This window comes from Chelonoidis abingdonii, chromosome 13, assembly GCF_003597395.2.
Source record: "Chelonoidis abingdonii isolate Lonesome George chromosome 13, CheloAbing_2.0, whole genome shotgun sequence".
In the NCBI taxonomy this organism is placed as follows: Eukaryota; Metazoa; Chordata; order Testudines; family Testudinidae; genus Chelonoidis; species Chelonoidis abingdonii.
This window is the reverse complement of record NC_133781.1, coordinates 10,011,661-10,039,639: the sequence shown is the minus strand read 5'-3', so window position 1 is coordinate 10,039,639 and position 27,979 is coordinate 10,011,661. Positions and strand designations below refer to the sequence as shown.

Genomic DNA, 27,979 nt, shown 5'->3' with positions numbered 1-27,979 from the left:
TCCAGCCCAGGGCCCTGTGGACTGCAACTGTCTAGAGTGCCTCTTAGTACAGCTGTGCAACAGCTATAACTCCCTGGGCTACTTCCCCATAGCCTCCTCCCAACATCTTCTTTATCCTCACCACAGGACCTTTCTCCTGGTATCTGATAATGCTTGTATTCCTCAGTCCTGCAGCCATATGCCTTCTCACTCTCAGCTCCTAGTACCTCTTGCTCCCAGCTCCTTGCATGCATACTACAAACTGAAGTGGGGTCCTTTTTAACTCAGGTGCCCCAATTAGCCAGCCTGTCCTAAGTGATTCTAGCAGTGTCTACTTCATTGGCTCCAGGTGTCCTAATTAACCTACCCGCCTTAGTTGGTTCCAGCAAGTTCCTGCTTGTTCTGGAACTGCCCCTGTTACCTTACCCAGGGAAAAGGGATCTACTTCATCTGGGACTAATATATCTGCCTTCTAACACTCTCCTATAGCCATCTGGCCTGACCCTGTCACAATATTTAAAATAGATTTCCCTTTATTTTCATGATTATGAGGCAGAGTTTTTGAAGGTGCTCAGGGGAATGAGGAGCACAAGGCCCATATAAAGTCAGAGATGTGTGCTCCTAAATCCCTTAGGCAACATTGAAAATCTCTTCTTACATACATAGGATGAAAGGCTGGTCCTACTGAAGTCAATTGCAAATCTCTCATTGACTGCAGTGGGGCCAGGATTTCCCCCCAAGTTTCCAGTGCACTCCTTCTTCCTTTTCGAGGGGCTTTGGATGCAGAATATTAGTTTTATGTTAGCTCTGTAATTGTTCAGGTCTGTGTTCCTCAGTCCTGGCTACCCATCCCTGGTCCTTCGTTCTCCCCAAAAATGCCAAGTAAAGGTTATTTTTAGTCAGTGCAAAGCAGCTTCCTCTGGATTTCTTCTCCACCATGGCTGTGATCATGTGATTGTTGTTATGCATCCTGCTGCTTTTATTTTGTTGAATGAAACAAGCTCATTCCTGAAAGCCAAATGCCGATGTTATTACAGAGAGAGCATCTGTGGAAGAGCAGCCTTTCTGCACTCCAGCAGGCAGGACACTCAAACATATGTGCCTTGCTGCTAGGCTGAGATATGATCAAAAAGCAGAGGGTCTGGGAATACTTCTGATGTAACTGGGCACACTCTGACTTCAGAGATTTCACTAGGGAAGTCGACCGGACATGTCAGAGCAACATTCTAGGAGCTGTACCAGAGGTCAGACATTGTTCCAGTGAGATACCGTCTTGTTTATGTCCAGATGTCTTCTCAGCCTTTTTGAAGGGATGTCAAAGGCCCCATCTTGTTCCTGGTCCTCCCCCTCTCCTAAGCTCTATCTGTTTTAAATTTGACACCAGGGATGTAAGACAGTCTCAGAAATTTCTGAACGTTCAAGAGAAGATGTCCCAGAAGAAAGGGAAGTGTTGCTGAAGAACACTGTGGAAAGACGGTTTTAAATATGGCATGGTCTTCTGGAGCAATACTGTAGTTTAGAAATTAACTCATCATCTTGTACTCCCTCTCCCTCATAAAGAAATAAAACCTCAGAGCTCCAGGCCTGCACAGGGTGAAATCTGACAAAGCCAGAGTTCCAGAAAGAGCCACCTCATCTGAAGAGTTAAAAGGGTTGAAAGAAAATAAAATTATACCGGGATGGAGGCTGGGGGGAGCAATATGTGAAATCACTGGTTCCCTTAAGACTTAAGCCATCTGCAGCTGAAGTGATTTCTGGCACCGATGTGACTTCACTGTGATGTTATTAGCAGGTGTATCACCCAAGCATAGACATGCTTTTTTTTTTTTGTAATGAATTTCAGGGCCAACTGGGGAGAATCTGGTGTTTAAGGTTCTGCAGCAGCAAGGAACCGGTGCAAGAGGCAGATGCCTTCAGTCTTCAGTGTGCGTGGCAAAGAACATTACCCAGCTCATGTTCCTTCAAGGGGAGATGGTTTTTGCAAAGCCCTGGTCTCTGTCATTCTGCTCGCCCTATATGCATGGCATCTTCTGAACGTACTGGCTCCAATTCAGAATAGCATTTAACTATGTTGTCCTGAACTAAGGTCAGGGAGAGGAGGAAGTCAGAGAGGAGCAGGAACAGGGAACAAGCACTGACACAGGGACACCTACAGGGTAAGAGTTAGGGAGGATTAGTGTTCAGTGAAGAAAGAAAATACTGAAAGCTTTAGCTAAACAAAGATTAAAAGTACGAAATGGTGTCTATGGTTCCTAGAAATCCTGGGGAGCAGATCTCAAACACACACCTTTCAACACAGCCATACACTTGAGTGGAGACGGTGGGCCGCTGTTGGTTGTGAAGAGAAAAAGGCCTCGTGTGGTTTCCTGTATTTGCTTTTGTTCCTTGCTAATGATACAGGTGAATTATATTTCATTAGAATGAGAACATATGCACCAAGGGGACAACAAGACAGGTTTTCTCATGGGGTCCCATCTGGCTTGAAAGTATTAGAAACCTCTAGGTAACTGTGCCAAGCAATAGAAATACTTCACTGTCCCCTGATTCAGCAAATCATCGCTATTCAGCATAGCACCTAAGTACCTGCTTAACTTTAAGCAAGTCCTTAAGTCCCATTAAAGTAAGTACACTTGAAGTTATGCATATTAAGTGCTGTGATGAACAGTTATGGGCTTTAAGTGTTTGGCTGAACTGGGACCAATATCTTCTCAATTGGTTAAAAATACCTTTAAAGTGCAATCATACCTAGTACTTTCATCTGAGGCTCTCAAAGTGCTTTACTAAAGGGGCATAAAATGATCCCCATTTTACAGACACGGAACTAAGGTGAAGTGACCTGCCCAAGGCCAAATAGTTAGCCATTGGCGCAACCCTCCCAAAGAGAGAGTTCATGTCACAATAAAACTTGCAGCAATGTTTTAGACAATGACTATATAAAACTTATAGGAGTTATATTGTTATATAAGGAAACCTTCAATGTGATGGTCTGGCACTTCTGTAATTCAGCTTCACCGAATTTGTTTTTCTGATGACAATGTTTGTAAATAAAACTATGAGCTAGTGCTAGATGTTTGTAACCCTATCAAAAACTAAATAACCTACTTGGTCACATAGAACTGGAATGCCCAGACATAGACACTGCAGTGATGAGGGTGGTATAAACATTTAACTAGATTAGATAAAATAAACGCATGCCCTGGTGAATCTCAGGGAAGGTGTAACTAGGCCTGGCAGAATCCAATTTTTTATTTTTGTATAATTTCAATGGATAATGGCAATGTTTATTGTGAAGCACGTTTAATTTTTTAATCTATTTAAGTTTTCACAGGTATGCAAAATTATGGGGGCAGATAATAATTACATAAGAGCAGTAGACACTGAGATTCGAAAAGTTAAAGTTACAACACAAAGTGTCAATATCACATATCAAAATACGCAAAGTAAATATCCCTCAATCAAATGCTCATGAGTTCTCAAGTAGCATTTTTCGTACTTTGCTTATCTGTAAATTTTGATGATTGTCGATGGGAATAGTTTTTGTTGGTTGGTATATGTATGGTTCAAATCAATGTTTACTGACATTTATTGATAACGATCTAATCCTTCCAAGCCTTGATGCAGAGCAATGCTCGGGAAGTTTTAGGTCAGATGAATGTAGTAACAGGAGTTCTTGGGAGTCCACATCAGAAGTTGTCCTGAACAGGCACCAGATCCAAACACGGAGGACTGGGCTCATCTCTTCACTTAATATCAGGGGTAAAAATCTGTCTGGGGATTGGTCCTGCTTTGAGCACGGCATTGGACTAGATGACCTCCTGAGGTCCCTTCCAACCTTAATATTCTATGACTCAGATCCAGCTTTAAGAAGGAAGGGAAAAGAAAAAGGGGGAGCTTTTATAATGAAGGGTGACTCTTTTGGGCCCAATTCTGCTTCAGACACATAGGGTGACTCACTCCAAAGGAAATGAGATCTCCAAGCATGCATCTAAGGACAGACTTTGTCCCTTTTCCTCAACCTGCTGAGGCCAAAGCATGGTGAAAGTTCTGACAATGAAAGGCATCAGAACCAGAGCTGTGCGGGTAGCTGGCAGTAAGATAGAAGCAATTTCTTCAGCATATCCAAGTATTGCCTCTAGGTTCAGTTTCATGATGTAACATTTTGAAGTCAGTGACTTGCAATCATAAAAGACAGATGACTAGCAATGGGTGATTTCTTGCCCAATTTTCCAGCTGCAAAAATATTGCAGGTGACATAGAATTATGGAGGTTAGTTAAGAATGGAGAAGATTGTGAGGAACTCCTAAGGGATGTAGCCAAGCTACATGGTATCTGGTAGGCATGGTAGGCAGCATGGTATCTGATGGAATTCAATGCTGGTTGATGTGGTGCACCTTTGAACGAATAATTTGAACCATCTTACTTAGCTCTAAGTTAATGTAACAACTCTGGGAAGACCTGGGCATCAGTGCGAACATCTACATGGAAACCTCTGCTCAGTGTGAAGGTGCAGTCCAAAAAGTAAACAAAATGTTTGGATGAATAAGGAATGGGATAGAGCATAATACAGAAATATTATGATGCCATTATATAAATAAGTGGTTAGCTCTCATCTGGGGAACTCTTCTTTGTTCTGGTCACCCCATCTCAGAAAGAAAACAGAAGGAAGAAAGCGGGCAATTAGAATGATGAGTCATGGAAAAACCTCAGATATTGATTGCAAAGACTTGGATTGTTTACTTTAAAGAGGAGATGTAAGAGGGGACATAAGATATACAAAATACTTAATGGCACACAGAAGATAGGTCCAGCAATTCCATTCACCATTTCTCAAAGTACTGGAACAAGGGGATATTCCATGACATTGAAAGGCAGCAAATTAAAAATCGATAAAAGGAAATTCTTCATCACGCAGTGAACAATTGTCCAGGGAAACTCATTGCCACAATATATCATCAAGGCCAAGAGCTTCTCAGGATTCAAGAAAGGACTAGACATTTATAGGGCTAACAACAGTATCCAGAGTTATAACAGTAAGGATTCAAAAAGCAAAACAAACTACTGAATAAAAAATCAGGCCAAGTGTTCTGGAAGGGGGAAATAAACATTCCTGCTTCAGGGCATCCTCTGAATGAGGATAGGAGTGACTTTAACTGTGGACATGTTATTCCACAATTGTCCACTCTGGGTTTCCTTGAACCTTCCTCCAAATCAGTTGGTAGTGGCTACTGTTGAAGACAGGGCACTGGATTAGATGGACCTCTGGTGTGTTTCAGTCTGTCACTCCTGATGTTCCTGTGATTTGATAAGCATAAGATACCTATCCAGTCACTTGTGTGCATTTCCTTATTGACCCTGTGATCTGAGCCTTCTTCTGGGGCTTAACCAGCACTAAGCACCCAGTTGGGGGGAAGGGAGGTAAATCTGACTCTAAAACATGAGACAGTTGGGAACAGAGTTTAGGAACACAGATGTACCCATCGGATCATTGGTCCATCACATCTCGCATCCGACTTCTGGCAGTGGCAAATGTCTTTGTAGAGGAAAGCAAGAGAAAAACATGGGTGATGCTCCCTTTAAGTTGTGAAATAAAAGCATTGTACCGATAGCTCATGCAAAAGAGTGGTGCAGGATCAGAACAGAATCTTAACACTTAGCACAACTTTCAACAAAGTCCTCTGCTGTGTCTTGTTTTCTCTTCTATTTCCTTTAATTTATTTGCCTTGTTATCTGTTTCATACTCACCTTCTCCCTCGTTTCATATATCCACTCATTTTATAACAACAACAACAACAAAGGAGCTCTGTATCATTATCACCATTTTACAGATGGGGAAACTGAGGCACAGAGACTTGCGCAAGCTTACTCAGAAGACCCGCGACAAAGCCAGGAATGGTCCCAATGAGCAAAACTCCCACTGATGTTCTGAGGAAAGGGCCAAAGTGAAACAGCAGAGCTAGCTCTGGGCATTTGGTGGGGCTATGGGGCCCTCTCCCTCTTCCGACCAGGCTGCTCAGAGCCCAAGAGTGTCAAAGATGCTGCCCCTGTAATGTCTGAAAGGCCCCTTAGGTGGTGTTACTGCCTGCACTCTATTTCCTGATACCGAGCAGGAGTTAGGATGGAATAACACGGTTACTCACCTTTGTAACTGTTGTTCTTCGAGATGTGTTGCTCATATCCATTCCAGTAGGTGTATGCGCCGCGCGTGCACGTTCGTCGGAAGACTTTTACCCTAGCAACTCCAGCGGGCCGGCAGGTCGCCCCCTAAAGTGGCGCCACCATAGCGGGTAATATATACCCCTGCCGGCCCGCCCGCTTCCTTCATTCCTTCTGCCGGCTACTCCGACAGTGGGGAAGGAGGGCGGTGTGAATGGATATGAGCAACACATCTCGAAGAACAACAGTTACAAAGGTGAGTAACCGTGTTTCTTCTTCGAGTGATTGCTCATATTCATTCCAGTAGGTGATTCCAAGCCTTACCTAGGTGGTGGGGTCGGAGTGAGAGGTCGCAGCATGTAACACGGCAGAGCCGAAGGCTGCATCATCCCTGGACTGTTGGACCAGAGCATAATGGGAAGCGAAGGTGTGCACAGAGGACCAGGTCGCTGCCCTGCAGATTTCCTGGATGGATACTCGCGCAAGGAATGCCGTCGATGATGCTTGGGCCCTAGTAGAGTGCGCGTCACATTGCCCAACGGGAGACCGGCCAGGTCGTAACAGGCCCGTATGCAGGACGTCACCCACGAGGAGATCCTCTGCGAGGAGACAGGCAACCCCTTAACCCGGTCAGCTATGGCGACATAAAGCTGGGGGGATTTGCGGAACGGCTTGGTTTTGAACCCCGGCGAACCAGGCATGAGCCCGGCACCAGGCGCGGGAGAGGGCTAGCGCCCCGAACCCGCTAACTATATACACTAGAACTATAAACTACAACTATACTAAACTAAGTGAACTATAATTAAAACTAGAACTAGAACTAGAACAATGAACGAAGAGAAGCTAGGGACGTGGAGGACAGCTATGCCGCGCTCCACAGTTCCAACAACCGACACGGCGGTAAGAAGAAACTGAGGAGCGGGCGGGCCGGCAGGGGTATATATTACCCGCTATGGCGGCGCCACTCTAGGGGGCGATCCTGGCCGGCCCGCTGGAGTTGCTAGGGTAAAAGTCTTCTGACGAACGTGCACGCGCGGCGCGTACACCTACTGGAATGGATATGAGCAATCACGCGAAGAAGAATAGCCTGTTATTTAACCAAATGACAGCACAAGGCTTTTCTTAAAGGAAGCATGGTTAGTTGCCATTAGGTGGTTCCCTCTTGATCTCAAGCACCCTTCAGTCCCCATCTTCATGAAGCTGGCACTGAGCGAAGTTACTGGGATCCAGGCCTGGTGGTTAACTCAGCAATAAATAACATGCTGGAGAACAAGTTTCAAGTGGCCTCTTTCACTTCACCTGCAGTGTCTGCCAGTGCGTCCATTAGCAGATGTATCACCATTAGCAGCATGTGTATGTGCAACCCGGAGAAATCGTCACATGCACAGATACCAAACTGTGTGTGCAGATACAAAACTGGAGGCTCTGCACACACACACAGGTGAGAGTACACGCGCAATCACAGAAACTACATGACAGTTGGCCCAATCTGTCTCCAAAAGGGAAATTTCCATATTGTGTCTGGATGAGTGAAAGGCAGTAACTTCAGGAAGGATAGGGTCAAACTTTTTACGCAGGGTGGGTAATAATCCTTCAGTGAAGATTTACAATTCTGCTGAGACTCTGTGTTGATACTGAGCTGAAATTGCAAGTTTGAGGGGGAAGATTCGTTTTCTTAATGAAATTTTTAATCTTGCATTAGGCGATCTAGCCGTTTCTCCTACCTATGCCAAATCTCACCCCTCTGCAATAGGTTTACATTGGCAACTTTAGCACAAGTGCATTCATGGTTCATATCACTTGTCATCTTTTCATCAAAAGCATGTAAATCCTTTCTCCTCAAAGTGCAGACTGTTTCATGGAAATGCTATAAAACCCTACAGGTTCTGTTTCAATATAATTACATTAGGACCAATAGTCTGGCAAATATCAGGACTGAATTTAATCAAAAGAGCTAATGGAATCTACTCTACTTATAATAGCTTATGACGGAATGGGTTTACATAGGCTGGAGATGTGGAATTTCACTTGCAACATCATTGAGAGGTGTGGGTGGGTTGGGGGGAAGTAAATCAAAGTAAGCATGGAGCTTTATTTCGCAGGAAAGACAGTTTTGATGCCATGGTTTAAGGCTTGATCCTGCTTCCACTGAGGTCAGGGAGAGGCTGGAACACAAATATTTTAAGAAGATATTTGTATAGGTTTTTGCCCAACTGTTTTTCACACAGTGTCAAGCATATTGGAATAAGCTGAAGTGATGCAGAAAGGAACCCAGCTCCTAGTTCAGCTGCTAGAATATAGGAGCATCATATTCATTTAGGGCTGATCCAAAGCTCACTGGAATCAGCAGGAAGACTCCTATTGATTTCAATGAGCTTTGGATCAGCCAAGAGACACCAGGCTCATTCATGCAGTCTGACCTCTAAGCCTGAAAGACATGAAGGCCCCTTCCTGACCCACTTGCTTCTCTCATTTTGTCTGACCACCCACCATCAGAAGTAATAGGGCTGCTCCTTTTGCTTCCAGGCTCTGCCCTGGAGAGCCTGGCATAATCCCAACACTGCCACTTCATGCAATATCCCTTCTCACTCTGGCTCCAGTTCCCTTGCACGTGGTTTGCAGCCAAATTGCAATGTCTGGCTGAGCAAGCTGCCAGTCTAGTAAAAAAGTTTTCCATGTGCCTTCATGCCATGTGCTGGGTGTTGTATCAGTCTGGGAAGCAGCCTCTCCATCCATTGAAATCTTTCTTTGTAAGAAGATAACAGGAAGGAAGCAAATGTACAGTAAATCAACATGAACATAAGAGCATAATTCTTTAACAGGCCACTGTCAGGTTAAGTCATCCTTACAAGCCCCAAACAAACATGTTTCCTTACCTGGGTTTCCAGGACCACAGTGGATTATTAAAACTGAATTTTTTTTTAAAAGAATGTATTTTCATTATGCTCTTTGTTCACCCCTACCCTCCCCCTTAACAAAAGCTCCACTTAGTCTGAACAGAAAAACTACCTGGGTCATTTTTACTTCCTGTTTACAGCTCATTCACAATTTGATCTTCATACACTTGCCCAATGTGCAATGTTGGGAAACAAAACAAAACAAGGCACCTATTTATGGCTTTTTTAAAAAAATGTTTTAATTAATTAATTAAATTTATTTATTTAAAAAAAAACCTCCACCATGCAGACATTTCTAAAAACTCTTTGGTAAAACCCATTTTGTAAAAAACCATTTCTGAGGACCCAACTGGGTATATGAAAGTGTCCCTTTAGAGAACACAATTTTGTTCATCCAGCAGTCTCTTTTACCTTGCCATTAGATATAAAATAAGTCAATAAATGCAATCCTGTTATAGTATGCAGTGAAAAAGGAATAACACACATATGAGGAAAAGCAATTTAGCTAAATGTGTCTGTTAGGTTGAATTAATGAAGTTGAATTATTACATACAAACATATCCAACAGATCCTTTATCAAACACGTGTTATAAGTTCACACCAGGCAAAATATGCTTGCAAGAATGATTAAGTATGCTGCATGCTGGCTTGACAGTTCTCTATCAATTTTATTTTCACAAGACACTGGTATTTCATTAAATGTGTTAAACGTAAAATGTGAATGGAGCATTGCAATGGTTGAAAGAATCAAGTCTTATAGAGAAACATTATCTGCTCTGTGAAATGAAACGTGAGTCATTTGTAAGGCTGATGGCAGATGCAATAGGGTGGTTAATTTCTTAATTTTAAGTGCATTCAGTCCACATGAGATTCTGGGGGAGCCAAGGCCATCAACAGATGGTTTGGTGAGATGATAAATTAATATTGTTATCGATGGAGAAATGGCTGAAATTGTTAGATGATAGCTCTTTTTTAACAATTATTTTACCATTTAAAAAAAATATTTCATAATAGAGCCAAAGTTCATAAAGAACAACAGTGGAAAACGAAAAGCCTCTGTATTGTAAAGAGCTCAGGAATATGATGGTTCAAAGGAATTCCCCATTCTGTGCAGGAAACTTCATTTCATCTGCGTTTGTATAGGACAATAGATTATACCAACAATAAACCATTCCAACTACTGTGAAATTGTGCTGAATAGCTGGAGAGTCAGGGGCTTATCAATCATTAGCATATTTATTACGTACCTTTGTATCTATTAGCTCCAATAGCTGGGGTTTTGTTATAAACTATAGAGGGTGGGGAGAATTATTCAGATTTGTTGATCTCTAATTCAAGAGCAGGAGCTATTCAAGAACAAGCCACATCAAGATAAATTCATTGCAAAGTGAATTTAGTAGAATTAATTAGGATTGCAAAGTGTTTTACAAAGGTGGGTAAGCATTATTCTCGTGCGGAAACTGAGGAATAGAGGGATTAAGTCACTGTCCAAAAAGACACCGAGTCACTGGCAGAACTAGAACTAGGATCTCCTTAAGCTTAACAATGGGCTTTAACCACAAGACCATACTGCCTCCCTCAGGTGGAACTTCATTTTTATGCCAAGAGATAGCATCTGGTGTATGGACCACCATGGGGGTGTTGCATGGGAATTGTGGTGTCTCTTTTTATGGGGATGAATTGCACCTTTTGTGCCTGTGGAAGATGCTGGCTTGACAGGCATGGAGAATAGGTACATCAGTGGCAATGGAAAACTGCTTCATCAGTGAGCTTTGGGGAGGGGGATACCTCTGGGGGATAAAAAGATAAGGTTGCTTTCATGGCTATTCTATCCTGTGCCCAACCAAATATTGTTGTGAGAAGGAATAGTCAGCAGTAAAGAACCACCCGCTCATTCCCCTAGAACACTAATATCAGGGTATCAACAGCAGTCAGCAAAACCCAGCACATGGACTCTGTCCACTACTGAAAGGCATAATGGAGGCAGCCTATTGATTTGGGCCAAATTTAACAGACTCCAGAGCTTGGAGGATGGGGAGGGGGAGGAGCATTGGTGTAAACTGCCATTTGGCTGACTGTGGTGAAGTGATCCTGAGTTGATGCTACATCAAAAGTCTTTCCTTCCACGCAGCTGGGCTCACAAGAGCAGCCCATTCCCTGCATAATGGAATCCAATCCTGCTATCACCAAAGTCGATGGCAAATGTCCACTGACTTCACTGGAACCAGCACTGGATTTAGACCCTTACATTGTGACAGCTGGATTTGGTACCCTGGGAAAACTCCCTTAGATCAGAAGAGTGCATTCTGCTTCCATCACATGCAGTCAGGAGACTTGGCCCTGGTAAAGCCAAGCCAAAATAGTTCCTTTCCACTCACTAAAACTTTAGTGCTTTGGACTGAGCATTGGGCATAATATCCACCATGGGGGAAAGCAGCTAAGACAGTTAGGAACCTATGTTCCATTGGGATCTAGGTACTTTGGAAATTTTTATCCGGTTTCTTCCAGAAGCAATAAAAAAAGTTTTATGTTCCACCTGAAAAAAAAAGAACAAGTTAAAAAGGCAACAATCCCGGCTTCCAGAGACAAGCTTGCATTCCTTTGAGATCCAGTAACTGACAAAAAATGACAAGCCTGTGTTGAAAATAAAAGTAAATTAGACATGGAGTTTGCAGTGGCGTTAGCATTAGTGGATATCAATGGAATGCTCCCAAGAGTAAACAAACAGGAGCAGAATCATCGTTGTGACATAATCAGAAGCATGTGAGCAAATCACTGGGTATTTCAGGAGTAAGGCCATGTCACCAGCTAGTACCAGGCAATCATAGTGTAAACACCAAATTTGCAGGACTTGACTGCTGCCTATTGTCAGGTTTTCTATAGTAAGCCCCAAACACCACTCTTTTGGTAAAAATCCCAGAGCCAGCTGCTCCAGCGTACCAGGGATTACAGAGAATCTTGTCTATTTCAGGAAAATTAGAGGGAGGATTGGAGTAGCTTGAAAGTGACCAGGCCAGGCTGATGGGTCAATATCTGAATCCTACTAGAAGCAGGTATTTAGGTTGTGTGGAAGAATGAGGGGTGAAGAGAGTGTGACACCAGGGTCCTATTGGTGGTTCACTGTTCTGTGTTAGCAACTCTTGCTAGGACTGATACACTCACTGCACCTAACACACTGTTGTCATGATATATACTCAAAGTGGCATGTAATACATCACTGGAAAACTAATAACTCACTGATTATTAATATTACTTCGTGGTGTATGTATGGGGTGAGGAATTATGGATATGGGCTAGAATTATGTTCTTAAAATGTATTTGGCAAGCAATGCATAAGCCCAGTCTGCCCTAGACAAAGAGATGTGTGTTTGGTAGTCTAACCAGCCTGGTCATCAGGCAGAGATAATGAAAGTACATTTTACATAAAAGGTAAACAAAGCCATAACCTAACAGAAAGGTCTGTTTTCCATAGAAAATTTGGCGTTTTAATTGAAAAAATGAAAACCCAAGACTTTTCAGCCAAAACTTGCCATTTTTGGCCAAAAATTTTCAGTTTTCAGTCACCGTTTTTCCATTTTTTCCATGAAAAGACAAAATTTTCCTGTGGAAAAGAAATTCATTTTCAAGTCAGCCCTACAAACTACCTATTGCCAGTTGGGTATCTTTGTTTTCTGAATAGGGCATCTCAGGCATGCAATTCATCTTCCTCCCACCAGCTTGGCTGAGAGTTGAAACCAGGCCTGATTTTCATGGTTTGATCCTTCCTTACCCTGTATACCCACAATTTAGAAAAGGCTGAGCAGGACTTGGGGTGCTGGGGACCCCAACTGAATGATAGTGGGAGTGCTAATGTGCAGCCACCACCTACATCTGGATAGTACAAGGCACACAGCCTAAAAAGTAGACAGCATTGCTAAGCACCTCATGTGCAGGGTCAGAATCCAACCTAAGCCCATGTATCCTCAGACATGTCCATTCTCCACCCAGTCCCTGCCTCCTTTTACCATGAACTCTTAAGGGAGCATCTCGCAAAGGCTAACTGTTCCTCACTGTAACCTAAGTCACCCCCACTCTTTGCCTCTGCTCATACGTACACAAAGGACAGCTGCCTTCCCATTCTGCAGCAGGTGCCTGTCTCAATATCGCCAAATAAAAATGGGTTGAAAAATCAATTAAAGGGCATTTGAACAGGCCCAGATCGAATGATGACACAATGTCTGTGGAATTCCAGAGTACTAGAATTTAGGGGCTAACCCAACAGATCCTCCTATGCTCTGAAGGAACCCCTAGAGTTCTGGCTCGAGCCCAAATCACCTATGGAAGTTTCATTTCCAATGAAAGGGAAAATTAAAACATCACATCAGAAAAATTAAATGATTATTGCCTGGTCTGCTGAGCTGTAATAGATCCCCCTACTTCCCTTTTTTATTATTATTTTGTCCAGAGGAACAAAGCTGTTGGTACATGGATTAAATGTTCTCTTTTCCTTTCTCTCCCTAGTGCTTGCGACCTATGTTGTGTGTACGCCAGATATATGGATTCGTAAGAGATCTGACCTTTGTCCTCCCCGATGCTAAGCCTGTTGAATGGAGCTCACTGTTTGCTGGTATGCACACCTGTGAGAAGGTGTGGGAGGCGGGGGACCAGAGCTTTGGTTTTTAATGTCAGAGATCCCTATGCTGAGCTGAATAACCGTAGCAATCTGTGAACACCTTTGTTTTTCTTCTCTTTTGGCTGTGTTTTCTTTTCCATTTCATTGTTTGTTTTTGCTTGCCTGGTCACACGCGTTGTGAATAGCCGCTCAAACCCACTGAATATGTGAGTATGTGTGTCTCTCTCTCTTAAGCTATAAGGTGCAATAAAAGACCTTTTTTCCCCCCCAATGAGTGAGATTTGAGCGGGTCACATTTGTCAGAAACAGCCTCTAAATCCGTACAAGTCAAATTTGTGTCCATGCACATCAGGCAGTTGTGGCTTTGTGCCATCTACATGGCAGGCACAGCTTGGTGTTTGGTTAAGATTGCTTCAAAAATATGACCCAAAACACCTTCTTGAAATACACATTGCAAAATCTTTCATCCTCAGAGCAGAGATGCTTTTAAAAGCTACCTTCAAACTCTCTTTCTAAATAGCCAGGGCTTGGCAGGTCTGGTGAGTATGGCTGTGGGGAATAAGGTGAAGTGGAGAAAAAGGAGTGAAGGGGTGAAAGAAGAGGCATTTTTGTGGTTTAGCCTTTGAAAGGGTAGAGTGGGAATAGGCTAATAACAGAAACAGCTATGGAGATAGACAGGAAGGGAAGGGTTGGGGGGAACAGTCTGTTCAGTATCCCAGCCATCACCTCAGGCACTCCTCTGCGTACCTTTGCATGCTTTCCTATGGGTGATCGGCTTGGTCATGTCCCGGTAGTAGCCCTCTTTGCAGTAGTGGCAATGGCGGCCTGCCGTGTTGTGCCGGCAGTTAAGGCAGACCCCTCCGCTCTTGCGGCCTGAAAGCTTGTAAAGCTCCATGTTAAAGCGGCATCTCCGGGCATGAAGGTTGCAGTTACAAGCTGTGGGAAAAGAGATAAAAAGCAGAAAAGTTACCACTTGTGGTACATGAGTCTCATGAACCAATGCAGAGCTATATCCCATCCCCTTGATTCCTACTGGCAGACTCAACCCCTGATCATGGGGAAACGATCTCAGTATGCCAAGGGCCAAATGTAGGCTACTGGCCATTACCACAGAGGATAAGGAGGAGGAGGAAGCTGGACATTAGCAAGTCAATCTGGTTTCTATGAACAAGAATCAATCTGAAACTCTCTACAAATATGCAAAGGGACCAGATTTTTCTTTCAGACACTGGTGAAAACAAGTCAGTGATGTTGCTCCAGACTTTCACAGCCTAGATTGTAAGCCCCTTGGGGCTTGGAATGATGTTAACCATATGTTTATACAGCAGCTTGAACAATGGGACCCAGCCTGGTTGGCCCTCAATGCAACATGCATGTTAAATTTAAAAAGACGGTAATTTGTTACATTCATGATCTTGCCCTTGCACTTGAGACTGGGAGTGGAAGTGCCAAAATACCATGGGAAGGGCTGCTTTCCCAGCCTTAAGGGTAGCAGGCCACTGAAGAAACCAGCTTCTGAGGGTAAGTCTACCCTGCAATTAAAATCCCACGGCTGGTTGGTGCCAGCTGACTTAGGCTTCTGGGGCTCAGGCTACGGGGCTGTTTAACTGCAGTGTAGGTGTTAGGGACGAGCTGTGACCCTCTCACCTTGCAGAATCCTAGATTCTGGGCTCCAGAACAATCCTGAACATCTGCACCACAATTAAATACCCCCTTAGCCCAAGCCTGACTCAGCTGGCACGAGCCAGCTACAGGTTTATAACTGCAGTGTAGACGTACCCTGAGAGATTTACAACTGAGTATTAGAGACTCCTGGGGCATGGAGAATTTGGGGAAGCCTATCAGCTTTGGAGGGGTTATCTCAGCTTTCTGAGGTTACACCCTCATGACGGGATAACAGCGCAGGAAGTGGATCCCCTTGGCCCTCCCCTCTTATAGTCAGTCAGATGGGCCAGAAGGAAGTGACAGGATCAAAATGTGCTTTAATTTTGGATGCAGATTTGAGCTTTGGGAGTGAGGCCCCTGTCTAGTTAAAATGGTGGTGCCTGCCTTTGATAGGCTTCTGCCATTTTCAGTCAGAAACGTTTGTGACTGTCAGCTTCACTGGAGTAACATTAGAGCGTCACGAGAGCTGTTACCGTCTACCCTCTGATTTGCTCTTGAAGCGGCACTGCATTAACTAGTGTTAAATAGAAAACATCCTGCAGCCGGACAGACATCTCCTGAACCCGTGGAGTCCGGTTCACCAGTATGTAATTGTTCAGCACAGTCCTAAGACATGCCTCCCCTCTCCGCAGTCTCTACCCCACTTTTAAAGTGTCAGAGGCAAACTTTCCTTTCCCACTACACACACTTGCTGTACAGTTAGGAGATGCTCAGTTTGTGTGAATTCTAAGGATTTGAAATAGTTCTATCAAACCTTTCCCTTTAACATTTCTAGACAGGTTTGGATTCTGTAGCCTCACCATTTACTGTGTGTCTAGATCACAACATTATAATGCAACCTCCTGCTCCTTCAAACCAGCTGTTCTCAGCCTGCTGCAGGCATTGGGCCAACCTGACATTTTTAGTTAAATACTAAGCAGTCCTCTCTGTTGACAGTTACGCCATGATTGAATCTGCCAGGAGATGCCAGATCTTTCTGCCATATGCAGCCTAATGTCAACATGGTGGCTATTTTTAACAAGGGCCAGTACAAAAGGAAACTAAGAAGAGAACATCAAAAGCTCAGCCCCTCCCCTGCCATTCCCCAGAGCTGTTAAGCAGCAGTCGCAAGAACTGTGTGCTTTGCAGAGTATTTTATAGCTTGTTTTTCTTTTCCCTTTGCTTTTATTTGCCCTACAGCATTGAACAATGCAGCGAAGCAATGCAAACCCACATCTGGGCCTCTCCGTTCTGCAAAGGGAAGGTGTCAGAGCTCTCCGCTCGTCACCTTCCTTTAGAACAGAGACATCTTAATCCCATTCCTTCCTGTTTACCTCATGCTCCTTGCCCAAGACAAAGACTTGCGGTATTTGCTTAATTATCAAATTTCAGCCTAAAAAATTACAGTGCGGCTCCATTTTATTTTTTCTGAGCAGTCGCTGTTCTACTCCTGACTTGCAACCAACCTATCCCTATTGGGGAGCAAAATACCCTCTCTGCCTAGAACTGCAGGGCAGAAAAGGCTTTCTGTGTTTTGTTCTGTATTTTGTTTCATTCTCTGATGCTGTGAGGCCTGCTGGGGCTTGAACTAGCCTCCTCCAATCCCAAAGCAGCAGCTCTCCCCCATGAAATAAAAAACTTTCTTAACGCTAGGAGCAGCACTGAGATTATCTTTCAGGATATTCTCAGCCACTGGAATCCATTAACACCAACCAGCTATGAGACTTCAACCCAAATACTCTATCTCCTTAGCCGGGCTCACCTGCTAAAAGGGGTGCTATATCTGCCCTGCTAGAAACACAGCGACCTGTTGGTGTGGGGAGATTTCTGCTGGTAGGGTTTTGCCTGCACAACAGATACATTCACAAGTAGTGCAAGTGCAACTAACGAGGCTCTCATCTAGACAAAAACAGGATCCATGCATTCAGCACATTCTGGATTTTTTTTTCTTGCAATTTTTTTCTTTATACAGCTGAAACTAGAGTAAGAGGACTTGGCGGGGGGCTGGGGTGTTACACTTTTTGTGAGGGGAAAGCACTGAAGTGTTTTGTTGCCAATGTCTCCAAGCCCCAGGCCCACTCCCCTGTGCTCTGCCATACCCAGCCTTTCAGGCCCATCATAGCCCCCTCTCCTAATGCAGGGGCAGGTGAATCTCCACTCTCCCTGAAAAGAAAACTTTCTAGCCCTTTTCCCTGCAAAGGACCTTGGAAGCAGAAACCAACAGTGGAGGCTGAAAGAAGCAAGCAGCTCAGGCTGCCCATCAGCAGCAGGAGACTAAGGGGCTTAAAGGTTCGCATGGCATGTACACACTCGCTGCTGATAGAACGTTTGGAGGTACCAAAAAGAACCCCTGGAGGGGATTCCATAGCCTGTAGGGAGGAACTGTTGCTGCTGGGGGCCAGTTCTACATTTTACCTTCCTCTTTCTCACGGCTTTCTCTCATGCGCACCATTCTGCAAACCCCGCTCACTTCCGTCTGCCTGGCCTCAGCCTTACCTTCGATGAAAGCACCTTGGCGCCAGCCAGCCTACCCTTCCCAGGAGATTCCCCTCTCCCGCCCACACACTGCTCACACTATTGTTAGCTCCCTCAACACACCAAATGGTCCCCTCCTTCCACCCACACACCAATAGCTTCCACAAGCTTTGTTTCTGGTTCTCTCACCTTCTCCGCCTCCTTTATCTCCTCCCCTTCTCTTCTTGCCTCTCTCCTCTGCTTGTTCAAACTGTCAAAGGATCTTCACTCCCCACAGCTCCATTTCTTGTACACAATACACCCCTGCACTTAGAGCAAACTTCTGCATTGTTTGGGGTGGGGGGGGGGGAGGTTTGCACCAGGATACACGTCTCCATCTATGTCCAGCTCAGATACAAAATGTGGGAACAAACAGCCTTCTTCCCTCCCCCACCCACCACCCTTTCTTTCTGAGCCCAGAGAAGAGGGGGAAACATGAACCATAACGTTTCATTTTCCTGCCTCCTTATCCTTGCTGTGGAATGATGTCTATGGAGTGTCAGGTGGTGCCAGCTTTTTGTTGGGCCTGCAGCTCCATAATCGTCATCCTATTGCATACTGCTGCGCACGTGCATGTGCACACACACACACTTGTGCCCATTTATTCCTTCCCCTTCCGATGCACCTGTTTGCAGAAACCATGGCCTGTTAATCAGTCCGTCCACTGGAAGTGCGGCTAATACGGGCTCTAATTTCATGACAAGACCGGATTTATTAGAAACTATTGTCTTCCATCCTATTCCTGAATGCCCAGTCACTGAATACTTTGGCACTATGTTCAACTGGCCATCGGCCAGGACTAACTGGCAATTACAGTAGTTAGCCTGCTGTGCTTTATGATGCCTGTTGAGAAAGGTTTGATCTGACCAAAAAATAGCCATGCCATTTCCCTCTTACAATAGCATGCAGGGAAGGTGGAATAATGGTGGCACATTGAATAAATATAAATGTGAAGGAACTGAGGCCTAGATGGGCCTTTTGCAAGAGCCATGTTGGGGGACATGGCTACACCAGAGCAGTCCCCTGGCACATCACTAAAAGCATGGTTCATCTTGAAGTGTAAATGAGACTGGATCCATGCTTCAGCCTTGAAGGATTTGAAGATGGTTGGCTCCAATCTATACCTTGCTCATGAGCTATTTCAGGGAGTTTGTAATATCAGAACTGGGTCTCCCAATGCTAGTTTATACATCATATATTTTCATAAATTTTATGTCCAAAAGGAACCATGAGATCATCAGGCTACAACACAGGCTAGAGAATTTCACTGTTTCCCCGTGTTGAGCCCAATAACTTGTGTGTGACTAAAGCATATTTTCCTGAAAGGCATCCAGTTGGCATGTGAAGACATCAGGAGGTGGAGAATCCACCACTTTCCTTAGAAGTTCCAATGGTTAATCACCCTTTTGTATCTTATTTTTCATTTGTCTTTGCCTAGCTTTAACCTCCAGCCATTGGTTCTTATTATACCTTTTTGTGCTAGATTAGAGAGCTCTTTATTACCTGATCTTTTCTCTGTGAAGGTATTTGTACGAAGTAATCAAGTCACCTCTTGATCTTCCTTTTCATGAGCTGTGACCTAACAGGCTACCCAATCTTTCTCACGTTATCTCCCAACCTACATAATTTCTTCCTTTTGTCAACAGGAATAATAATAATTGTCAATATGGTCAGCAAATGCCTAGCAGACACCCAAACCTACAGGTTAAGTACAGAAGAAAAGAACATTGTCATTTGCTGAGATCTCTAGAATGCCATTGGGCGTCTCACTGGACAGTGATACTTGCAGCGACTTTTTGTCTCCAACATTGCCTGGGACCTGAATTGCCCTGTGTTGGCTAATTTTATTTGCAAACCTGCAAATATTTCCATCATGCTCCTCTGGAAAGGGCCTTTACCTGGAGAACCAGGCTTAAGTGTAAACTAGTTAGTACCAACTAAATACAGATAGTACGAAAAACAGAGAAAGCCAAACCTCAGAAGAGTCAGAGGTTTGGTTTAAGGCTGGTTGAAAAATTTCAAATGAAACATCACTGAAAAATGACTTTTTGTCAAAAGTTTCCACAGCACAAGATAAGTTTTGGTGGACTTTTCCATCAGGAAAACTGAAATGTTTCATTTTGGGTCAGATTAATATTAATCTCTGTATTTACATGAGCTGCCGCAGTGCCTCATGGGAGTTGTAGTTCCAGTCCTTCATACTCCCATTTGCTCCTAAGGGCCCAGCTTCCCAGGAAGATGGCATCCCTCATGGTGCACCACAGCCTCTCCATTTTTCAATCAGCACTACTTTAGCTAAGCTTCCAAAAGTCTGGTGGTTCATCAAAGCCAGCTGGGCTTGCAAAATTCTGCTGGAAATCTCCAGTTCAGTCAGGAACACAGAACTGCCTGTGACATAGTGGAAGAAAACCCCTTTTTAAAGCTTTTTTGAACCTTGCATAAAGTTCAGACTGTGTTGTAGGTGGAGAGTCAGGCTGTGGTTTTAGATGAAAGTTTGGGTCAGATTTTATTTTATCTGACTAAGTTCTACCATCCCTTGGAAGAACACACATAAATAGGCAGTGCATTGGCTAATGTCGAGTGGCCTGGTCCCCGAGGAAAGGGGGATCTGGGAAAGTTTCTTTGGTTCCCACAGACTAGCTAGTCCCATCAGGCACATATGGTTTCATTTGGCATATCAATTTGAAGTTTTAGGTGCAGAAAGACACAAAGCTAGAAGCTGAAACGCAGAGGTCCTGAAACTCAAGCAGGCCAAAGCCAGCAGGCTTTGAATGGCACTTACCCTCCCCAGACTGGCAGGAGCTGGGTGCTTTCACTCTGCACTGATACCCCCCTTCTCTTGCTCTCTGGGCCAGCAAGGCCTGAGTGTGCAGTGGAGGCAGCCTGCCCACTCGGTAGCAAACTTGCCACCTTCATAAGGGCAAACTCATTGTGCTGCAACATTGCCTCTTCACCCCGTGATGCAAAGGTGCACTGGTCTGTCCCTGGTGCTGCTAGCCCTCCCTGTCCAGGGACCTCACCCTGGAGGAATTGAGAGCCTTCCTCAAAGCAGTCAAGAACCCAGCAATGACTTCCTCAGTTGACATCTCCATAGGTCTGCCAGTGACACCAGCCTCACCCACCCCTTGTAATCGAAGTAAACTCCCTGTAACTCAGTGCTTTGGGGAATGGGGCTGGGATGTGTGGCAATACCCTCACCCCCAGTGCAGACATTACAAGGGAGTTCAGAAAGTCATCCCTCTGTGGAAGATCCCTCACTAGATCACACTGAAATAATAATCAACAGCAATCAGCAATCTATTCCTACTTGCTGTGCTGGCTGATGCGCCTCCGCCTAGTATAGCGGTTACACAGGCCACAGGGATAAGCCAGAGCTATCCTCACTGCTGGATATTTGTCATCAATCACAGACTCTTGCAGCCTAAACTGAATGTAAATGCTTGCCCAGGACAATTTATTTGCATGTGCTGCACATATGAGTAAGGGACAGGGGATGAAATAGATTTGGTTTGCCTGAGCTAAGCCACTGTGGGGGAAAAATACACCAGCATATTGTGGCTATGAAAGGGAGACCTGCAGGCAGCGTGGACAGTCAGAGTGCAAGAGTGCAGTAAAGTCTGCGTGATAGAATAGAGACACTACATAAAAAACAGCTATGCTTTGGCAGAGTCAACAAAATCTTCGCTATGAACATAGGCTGCAGAATAAAGGAAGAATGGGCACTGTTTATGGACAAATAATGACTCATTAATGTCAAGTCACAATGGAATTTCCCATTACTGCATTGTCTGAGGCTGTGCCAGAGAAATTTGGAGTGCTTATCATCCTAGCATGCCATTATCACGCTACGCTGAGGGTAAGTCTACAGGGCAATCGGGAGGTGTGACTGCAGCCTGTGCAGACAGACCCGAGCTAGCTCAGGTGTTAGGCATGTTGCTTAATGCATGACTAGAAATAAATTAGTGCACAGAGTGATTGGATTAGCAGCTGACGAGTTGTGCTCACTCAAACTGTAGCTTGAACTCCCTGAAGAGCCATCCAAAGCACCACCACACTTGAGTAAAGGGATTCTGTGTAGGGACGGGGACTCAAGTTTGGCCAGGGGCAACACTCACATTATAACTCGAGTTAACTCTGCAGCGCAGCCAAGCCCACAGATCGTAATAACAGTAACAAACAGGCACGTCTCTGGGGCTCAGTGTTGCCCCATCTGGAACACAGAGATTAATACTTACGGGAGCTGGATGACTAACTCAAAGCAGTCTGCAAAACAGTCACTGCAATGAAAAGTGGAATCTGCTTCCTCTCTGCTTGCTCTCCTTACAAGACTGTTTTCCAAACAGCTTAGCTTACTGGCAGGGAGTTGAGAGAAACAGTGAGGCTTGGTCTACACTTGAAAGTCACATCAGCATAATTACCTTGGCCAGGAGTGTGAAATGATACACCGCTGACTGATATAGCTATGCCAAGAAGATCCCCAGTGTAGACGAGCTATGTCAATGGAAGAGGGCTTCTGTTGACATAACTAACTGTCCTTTGGGGAGGTGGTGTTCCCAGGCTAACAGAAAAGTCCCTTTGATCTGTGTGAGATGCGTCTACACTACGGGACTAATACGCAGGAAAGGCCTCCGTAGTGCAGACATATTCAGAATTTTAAAGCAAATATTAGAGAACATTCACAGAGCTTTGGAGCGGGAAGTATTCACCCTCCAAAATCTGACTGGAAGAGTTCCCCACATCCAATCTGAGGATAAGAAAAAATCAATGGCAGCTGAGTGCCAGTCACCACCAACCACCACAGTTCAACGTTTCGATAGCAAGAACTCCCAACAGACAATCTGTCAAAAATCTACAGGCCAAGGACTATTTGCTGCAATTACCTGGCAGATCATTTGAACAACAAACGGCTAGAGAAAAGCCTAACCTGCTTGTGAGCAATTTGCAAAGAGAGAAAAGGACAAACCTCATCAAATCAGTTACTCTGAGGGTTATTTTCTCATCTCTAATATTTACCACCTTTGTAAAGAGCTGCAAACTCATAGAATCAGGGGGGAGGGATAGCTCGGTGGTTTGTGCATTGGCCTGCTACACCTAGGGCTGTGAGTGGACTAGATGATCTCCTGAGGTCCCTTCCAACCCTGATATTCTATGATTCTAAGATTAGGGTTGGAAGAGACCTCAGGAGGTCATCTAGTCCAATCTCCTGCTCAAAGCGGGACCCACACCAACTAAATCATCCCAGCCAGGGCTTTGTCAAGCTGGCCCTTAAAAACCCCTAAGGATGGAGGTTTTTGATACCACAACACACCTTTGGAAGCTGACCAATAGTCACTGCAAACACAGAAAAAACATTCCATTTCAATCATTCCAGCATCCTGAGCGGCACATGAACCAGGTTGGATAATAAAAGAACTGACTTGAAACACTGCCTATAATGGGAATCTATGGTTTGAAAAATGTAGGTTAACTTTAAAAAAATACATCATTTTCATAACTGCCTCTGCACAGCTTAGTTCCAGACAGGACTGGAGTGCTAATATCAAGAGATATTCCCAGTCTGTCCACATAGTATTTCTGGCCTGGCAGGAAGCACCAAGAATCTTACAAGAAAGCTTGTTCCTGTGAGACTTAAAGCCCCACTCTGCAGACCAGAAATGTTCAGATAAAAATCCAATCTCCGAATTTTTGAGGTCTGCCCATCACCAGCTGACAGGTGGCAAGTAGCTCTTTCAAGCCAATGGGATTCTAAGTTGTCATATATTCCTAACTTGTATTCTATGAGACACTTCCAATCACATAGAATGGCTCCTGTGGTTCATTACATTAAATATAAAATAATAACAATATCTATTTCCAATTACAGTGGATCAGAGTCCTCAAGACCTCACCCTTTGGATCCCACGCATTGTACTGAAATATTACTGGATTCACTGACAACAACTCAAAGCCATTTTCTGCATAGAGAAAAACAGTCTGCAAAGCAGCTATCTGCCCTTTGGAAGTTGCTAGCCCATTTGCATCACATCAAGATTTTGATTGTTATTACCAATGTCTATGTTTGTTTCTTGTCAAGATTCTCTTTTTCTTTAGCTGGGTTTCTTGCTGCATTGCCTCCACAGCTCACGTGTCTTTGTAGAGGTTTGCAAACCAGGCCTAAACAGGCCTAGACTCAACCTGAATTATTTCTGGTGAAAGGAATGAACAATGTATTTCAATCCAAGTGATGATACTAAAGCAACACTGGTGTTTTATTTTTAGCACCCTGCACAAATCAAAGATGTGTGATTCTTGAAACGATTTGAAAAGCATTGTTTATATCCAGTAGTTCAGACTTCAAGCCTAAGGCAAGAGTTAATGCAAGGGTTATCAGAGAAAGTACACAGCCGTTGGCCCCTGAACTTCCGGCTCAAGCTAAACTCTTAGGTGTTTGTTAAGTGTTTATTTAGAGTCCAATTGGAATCCACTTGGGAGCAATTTGTCCACTTAAAAACTGCTTGCCCCTGTAGTTACACTCTTATCTGGTGCAGATCTCAGCAGCAGCCTTCCCGTAGCCACAGGGAGGGAAAGAGTGTTTTGGAGTGGTCGAACCTTCTTCAGCTAACTGCTTCCTACAAACACTATTTGCTATTATTACCAGGCACTTATGTAGTGTTGCAAATTTGCATGATGCTTTACAGGAAACAGAGGAAGCCAAGTTCCCAGCCCCAAATAGTTTGCAATGTTATTCAACACCTAACATTTTTGCACTAGTGTCTTTGAGCTGCTCTGGTAAGATTTTAAGGAATGAGCCTAAGCCAGGAAATACAGGTCTGGGTTTGAAAACCCCACAATTGAGGTGTGTTCTGACCCATGGTTCTGGTTCACACCCATCTCTAAGATGAAAAGTCTAAGCCCTGAAACTGGATTTATGGAATCAGTACAGCTGTTGCAAAATGCACCACTGGTACAGAGTGGTTACAAAAGCCATTTTTATGCACTTTGCTATCCTTCCCCAGTAGGAGTATTTTACCTGACCAAAACCATCGTTCATCTGGAGTCTCAGGTGAAAGGGCAGATCAATAAGTAGAGTGTTAGAGGCATTGAGAGAATATTGACTTATCAAACCACGCAAAACTAGTAAATTCAGAGTTAAGTTTCCAAGAAACTTGAAAGCACACTATAGTTTTAATTATCTGCTGAGTATCCTGGGACTTTCATGAGAGTCTTGGTCCATTTGTGGTTTCACACTAAAACCAAGTGAAAATCAACAGCTTCTGAGTTTCACCTGGAGGTCTGAGGTATGCAGGGGTGGCTCTAGACATTTTGGCACCCCAAGCATGAAGGGTCCACTGGTCCCGTGGCTTCGCCTGCGGGAGGTCCGCTGAAGTCGCGGGACCAGCAGACCCTCCGCAGGCACGCTGCCAAAGGCACCCTACCTGCCGCCCTAGCGGTGACCAGCAGAGCGCCCCCCACGGCTTGCTGACCCAGGCACGCGCTTGTAGCGCTGGTGCCTGGAGCCGCCCCGGAGGTATGTCTGAAATCAGAGGCAGCATGGCTTTGGGGGCAGGGGGCTAAGAAAAGGCAGAGGAGTTACAAGCACCTGAGTTCTAAGAACTGCTGAGCCACTGACTTGCTTTGTGAACCTGGATGAGTCATCCTGGCATGGAAACATTTTCAGCAAGGTTGAGTTTGACAATACCTTGTTCTTATAAACTTAAAGCTGAGGACTACATTGATGTGGCTTTGCCCCTTTGAAGTATTTCCTGCTCTTAGACCCCGTGGGCCCACTTGCACCAATTTCAGACTGACTCCAGTGGAGTTACTCCCGGTTTGCACCAGTGTAACTGAGAGCAGAATCAGGTCCAATGATCAAGAATTAAGAGTACTGAATATTCTTCTCTTTTCCTAGATAAGAGGGGCCAGGTACTCAGCTGCAGTAAGTGGGTGCTTTTTCATTGACTTCATTGGAGCTGCACCCATGAAGATCAGTGGAACACCTCGCCCTATATAACATCAATATTCTCGAAAGAAATACTTCCTAGGTTAAAATATCTGACATGGTGCCTGTTAAACCCCTCTAAATACAGCTAGGTTGAGCAGCTGCATTAAATAAGCTGATGATAGCCCCGTCGGAGAGGGACTCAAGGAGGAGCAGCTTTGCCTAACTTATAGTATTGTCCCTCAATAAATAAATCCTGCAATCTGGCTGGGTAGAGATCCCGCCCATCTGTGCCGAGATGGCCATTCAATCACCAGGATTGATTTTTCCCATAGCCAGCTCAGGAAACTCATATTGTTCCCCTTCTTGGTGTCCTGCTTTGTGCAAGAGAAACGGAACACAGTGCAAGCCCTTGGGGAGCATTTATCGATCCCTCCTCTCCTTTCCGATGATTTACAGACCTCAGCTTGGCCACTTGATGGGCCAGACACAGTAACACAGGCTTAACAGATTACAGCTTTTGGGAGGATGCGTTTTGGTTTCCCTCAGAGGTCAGGCTGGCTCAGGGCAATGGCTGGCAGATCAGCCTGCTCATCCAACCGAGCAAATCGAGTGTTTGTGCTGCCACAAGGGAGCAAGGCTGAAGATACTCCATCTCCTGTTACAAGGGGGAATTTGGAGTTTGTTTCATGATGGGATAAGCAACATTCAGCAGCTGTGCTCAGTTGCTATTTTTCCAGCAAAGGGAAGGTTTCCCCTAAAGCTTCCAGCACTGACTATAGTCTGAAAAAGGGGGCCAGCCACTTGATCTGCTATGGTACCTCCTATACTCTTACCTTCACTGGCCCTACGCTCCAGATAAGGAGGACTATATACCACCCCAACTACCAGCCAAAAGGGGCTGCACAAGAGTGAGGAGAAGTGCTGCCATCTACCCCCACCTCCAGATGGTTTAGGCACTTCTAACCCTGCCAAAAGACCAAAACGGGGACCAAGGTTGTTGTGAGGGCTTTAGTTGCTTGGGCTGAACCAAATACCTCCTTTTATTTTAATTTAAATCACAAAATGTTTTCCAAAATATGAGAACCCTTCAAAGGGAATAAAGACTCCTGGATCGATGAATGGTTTGTTGTGCGAATAAAAGTTAATGTCATGGTCTGGTGATCAAAAATGGGCTTCTAGCCTTCATATAGATGTCCTCTAATCAACAATGAGGTTCTCTAATCAATTTGAGCTGGTCATTCACCACTGCTGAATGCATCACTCCCTTGCAGCAGAAAATGCAATGCTGTAAGGGTCAGATCTTGCACCCGTTGAAGTCAGTGAGGGTTTTGCCACTGACTTCAATGACTGCAAGATCAGGTCCTAAGACAGGAAGAAGAGTGTCTTCAATGGGACAAGGACTTCTCCTTTGCCAGAGAGGGAATAAGAAATGTTCATCATCTCAGACTCTGCCCTGTCAAAAAACCAGGAACAAATCTGGCACCACAGTAATTCCCAGGCATCTCAAGATGTTAGTATTCCCAGAAGAAACTCTATTTCTCTCTGTATTGTCAATACTATTTGTCACTGAGGAATCTCTAGAAATGTAAGAGACAGTAAAACGTCTTGATACCTGAGTACAGCATATGGCAGCATAGCAAGGAGCTGTTTCAGATTATGCTAGCCAGATCTTGGATTTTACTAGCAAACCACTCCATTGATCCAGATGTGTATTAAGAAAATGGCATTCCAGTAAGCCCAGGAATAAATATTAACATGTCTCCTTGCCATTACCTTGATGAAATGTGTCAAGCTGGTGAGAAATGATACCTCATACAATCAACTAGGCAGTGCCTAGATAGCACGGTGATTGGCACTGTGTAAACATCTAGCACAGACAGAGACACACATGAGGGAGGGAGTTGTGTTGTAATAACAATGACAAGCCAAACGCTGACGTATTTAGGTATATATAAGATGATGGGGTCTAAATTAGCTGTTACCACTCAAGAAAGAGATCGTGGAGTCATCCTGGATAGTTCTCTGAAAACATCCACTCAATGTGCAGTTGAGGTCAAAAAAGTGAACAGAATGTTGGGAATCATTAAGAAAGGAATAGAAAATAAGTCAGAAAATATCAGAATGCTTCTATATAAATCCATGGTATGCCCACATCTTGACTACTAAAAAAAGAACAGGCGTACTTGTGGCACCTTAGAGACTAACAAATTTATTTCAGCAAAAGCTTTCGTGGGCTACAGCTCATTCTTCAGATGCATA

At 44.3% G+C, this 27,979-nt stretch overlaps 1 protein-coding gene across 1 annotated transcript in view; it reads right to left on the bottom strand.

Annotated features, from left to right (window-relative positions):
* NTN1 (netrin 1) overlaps positions 1-27,979 on the bottom strand; it is a 215,779-nt gene that overhangs the window by 95,708 nt on the left and 92,092 nt on the right. The window contains 1 exon segment of the mRNA XM_032801693.2: positions 14,389-14,577. Within this exon segment, the coding sequence (XP_032657584.2) occupies positions 14,389-14,577 (189 nt within the window).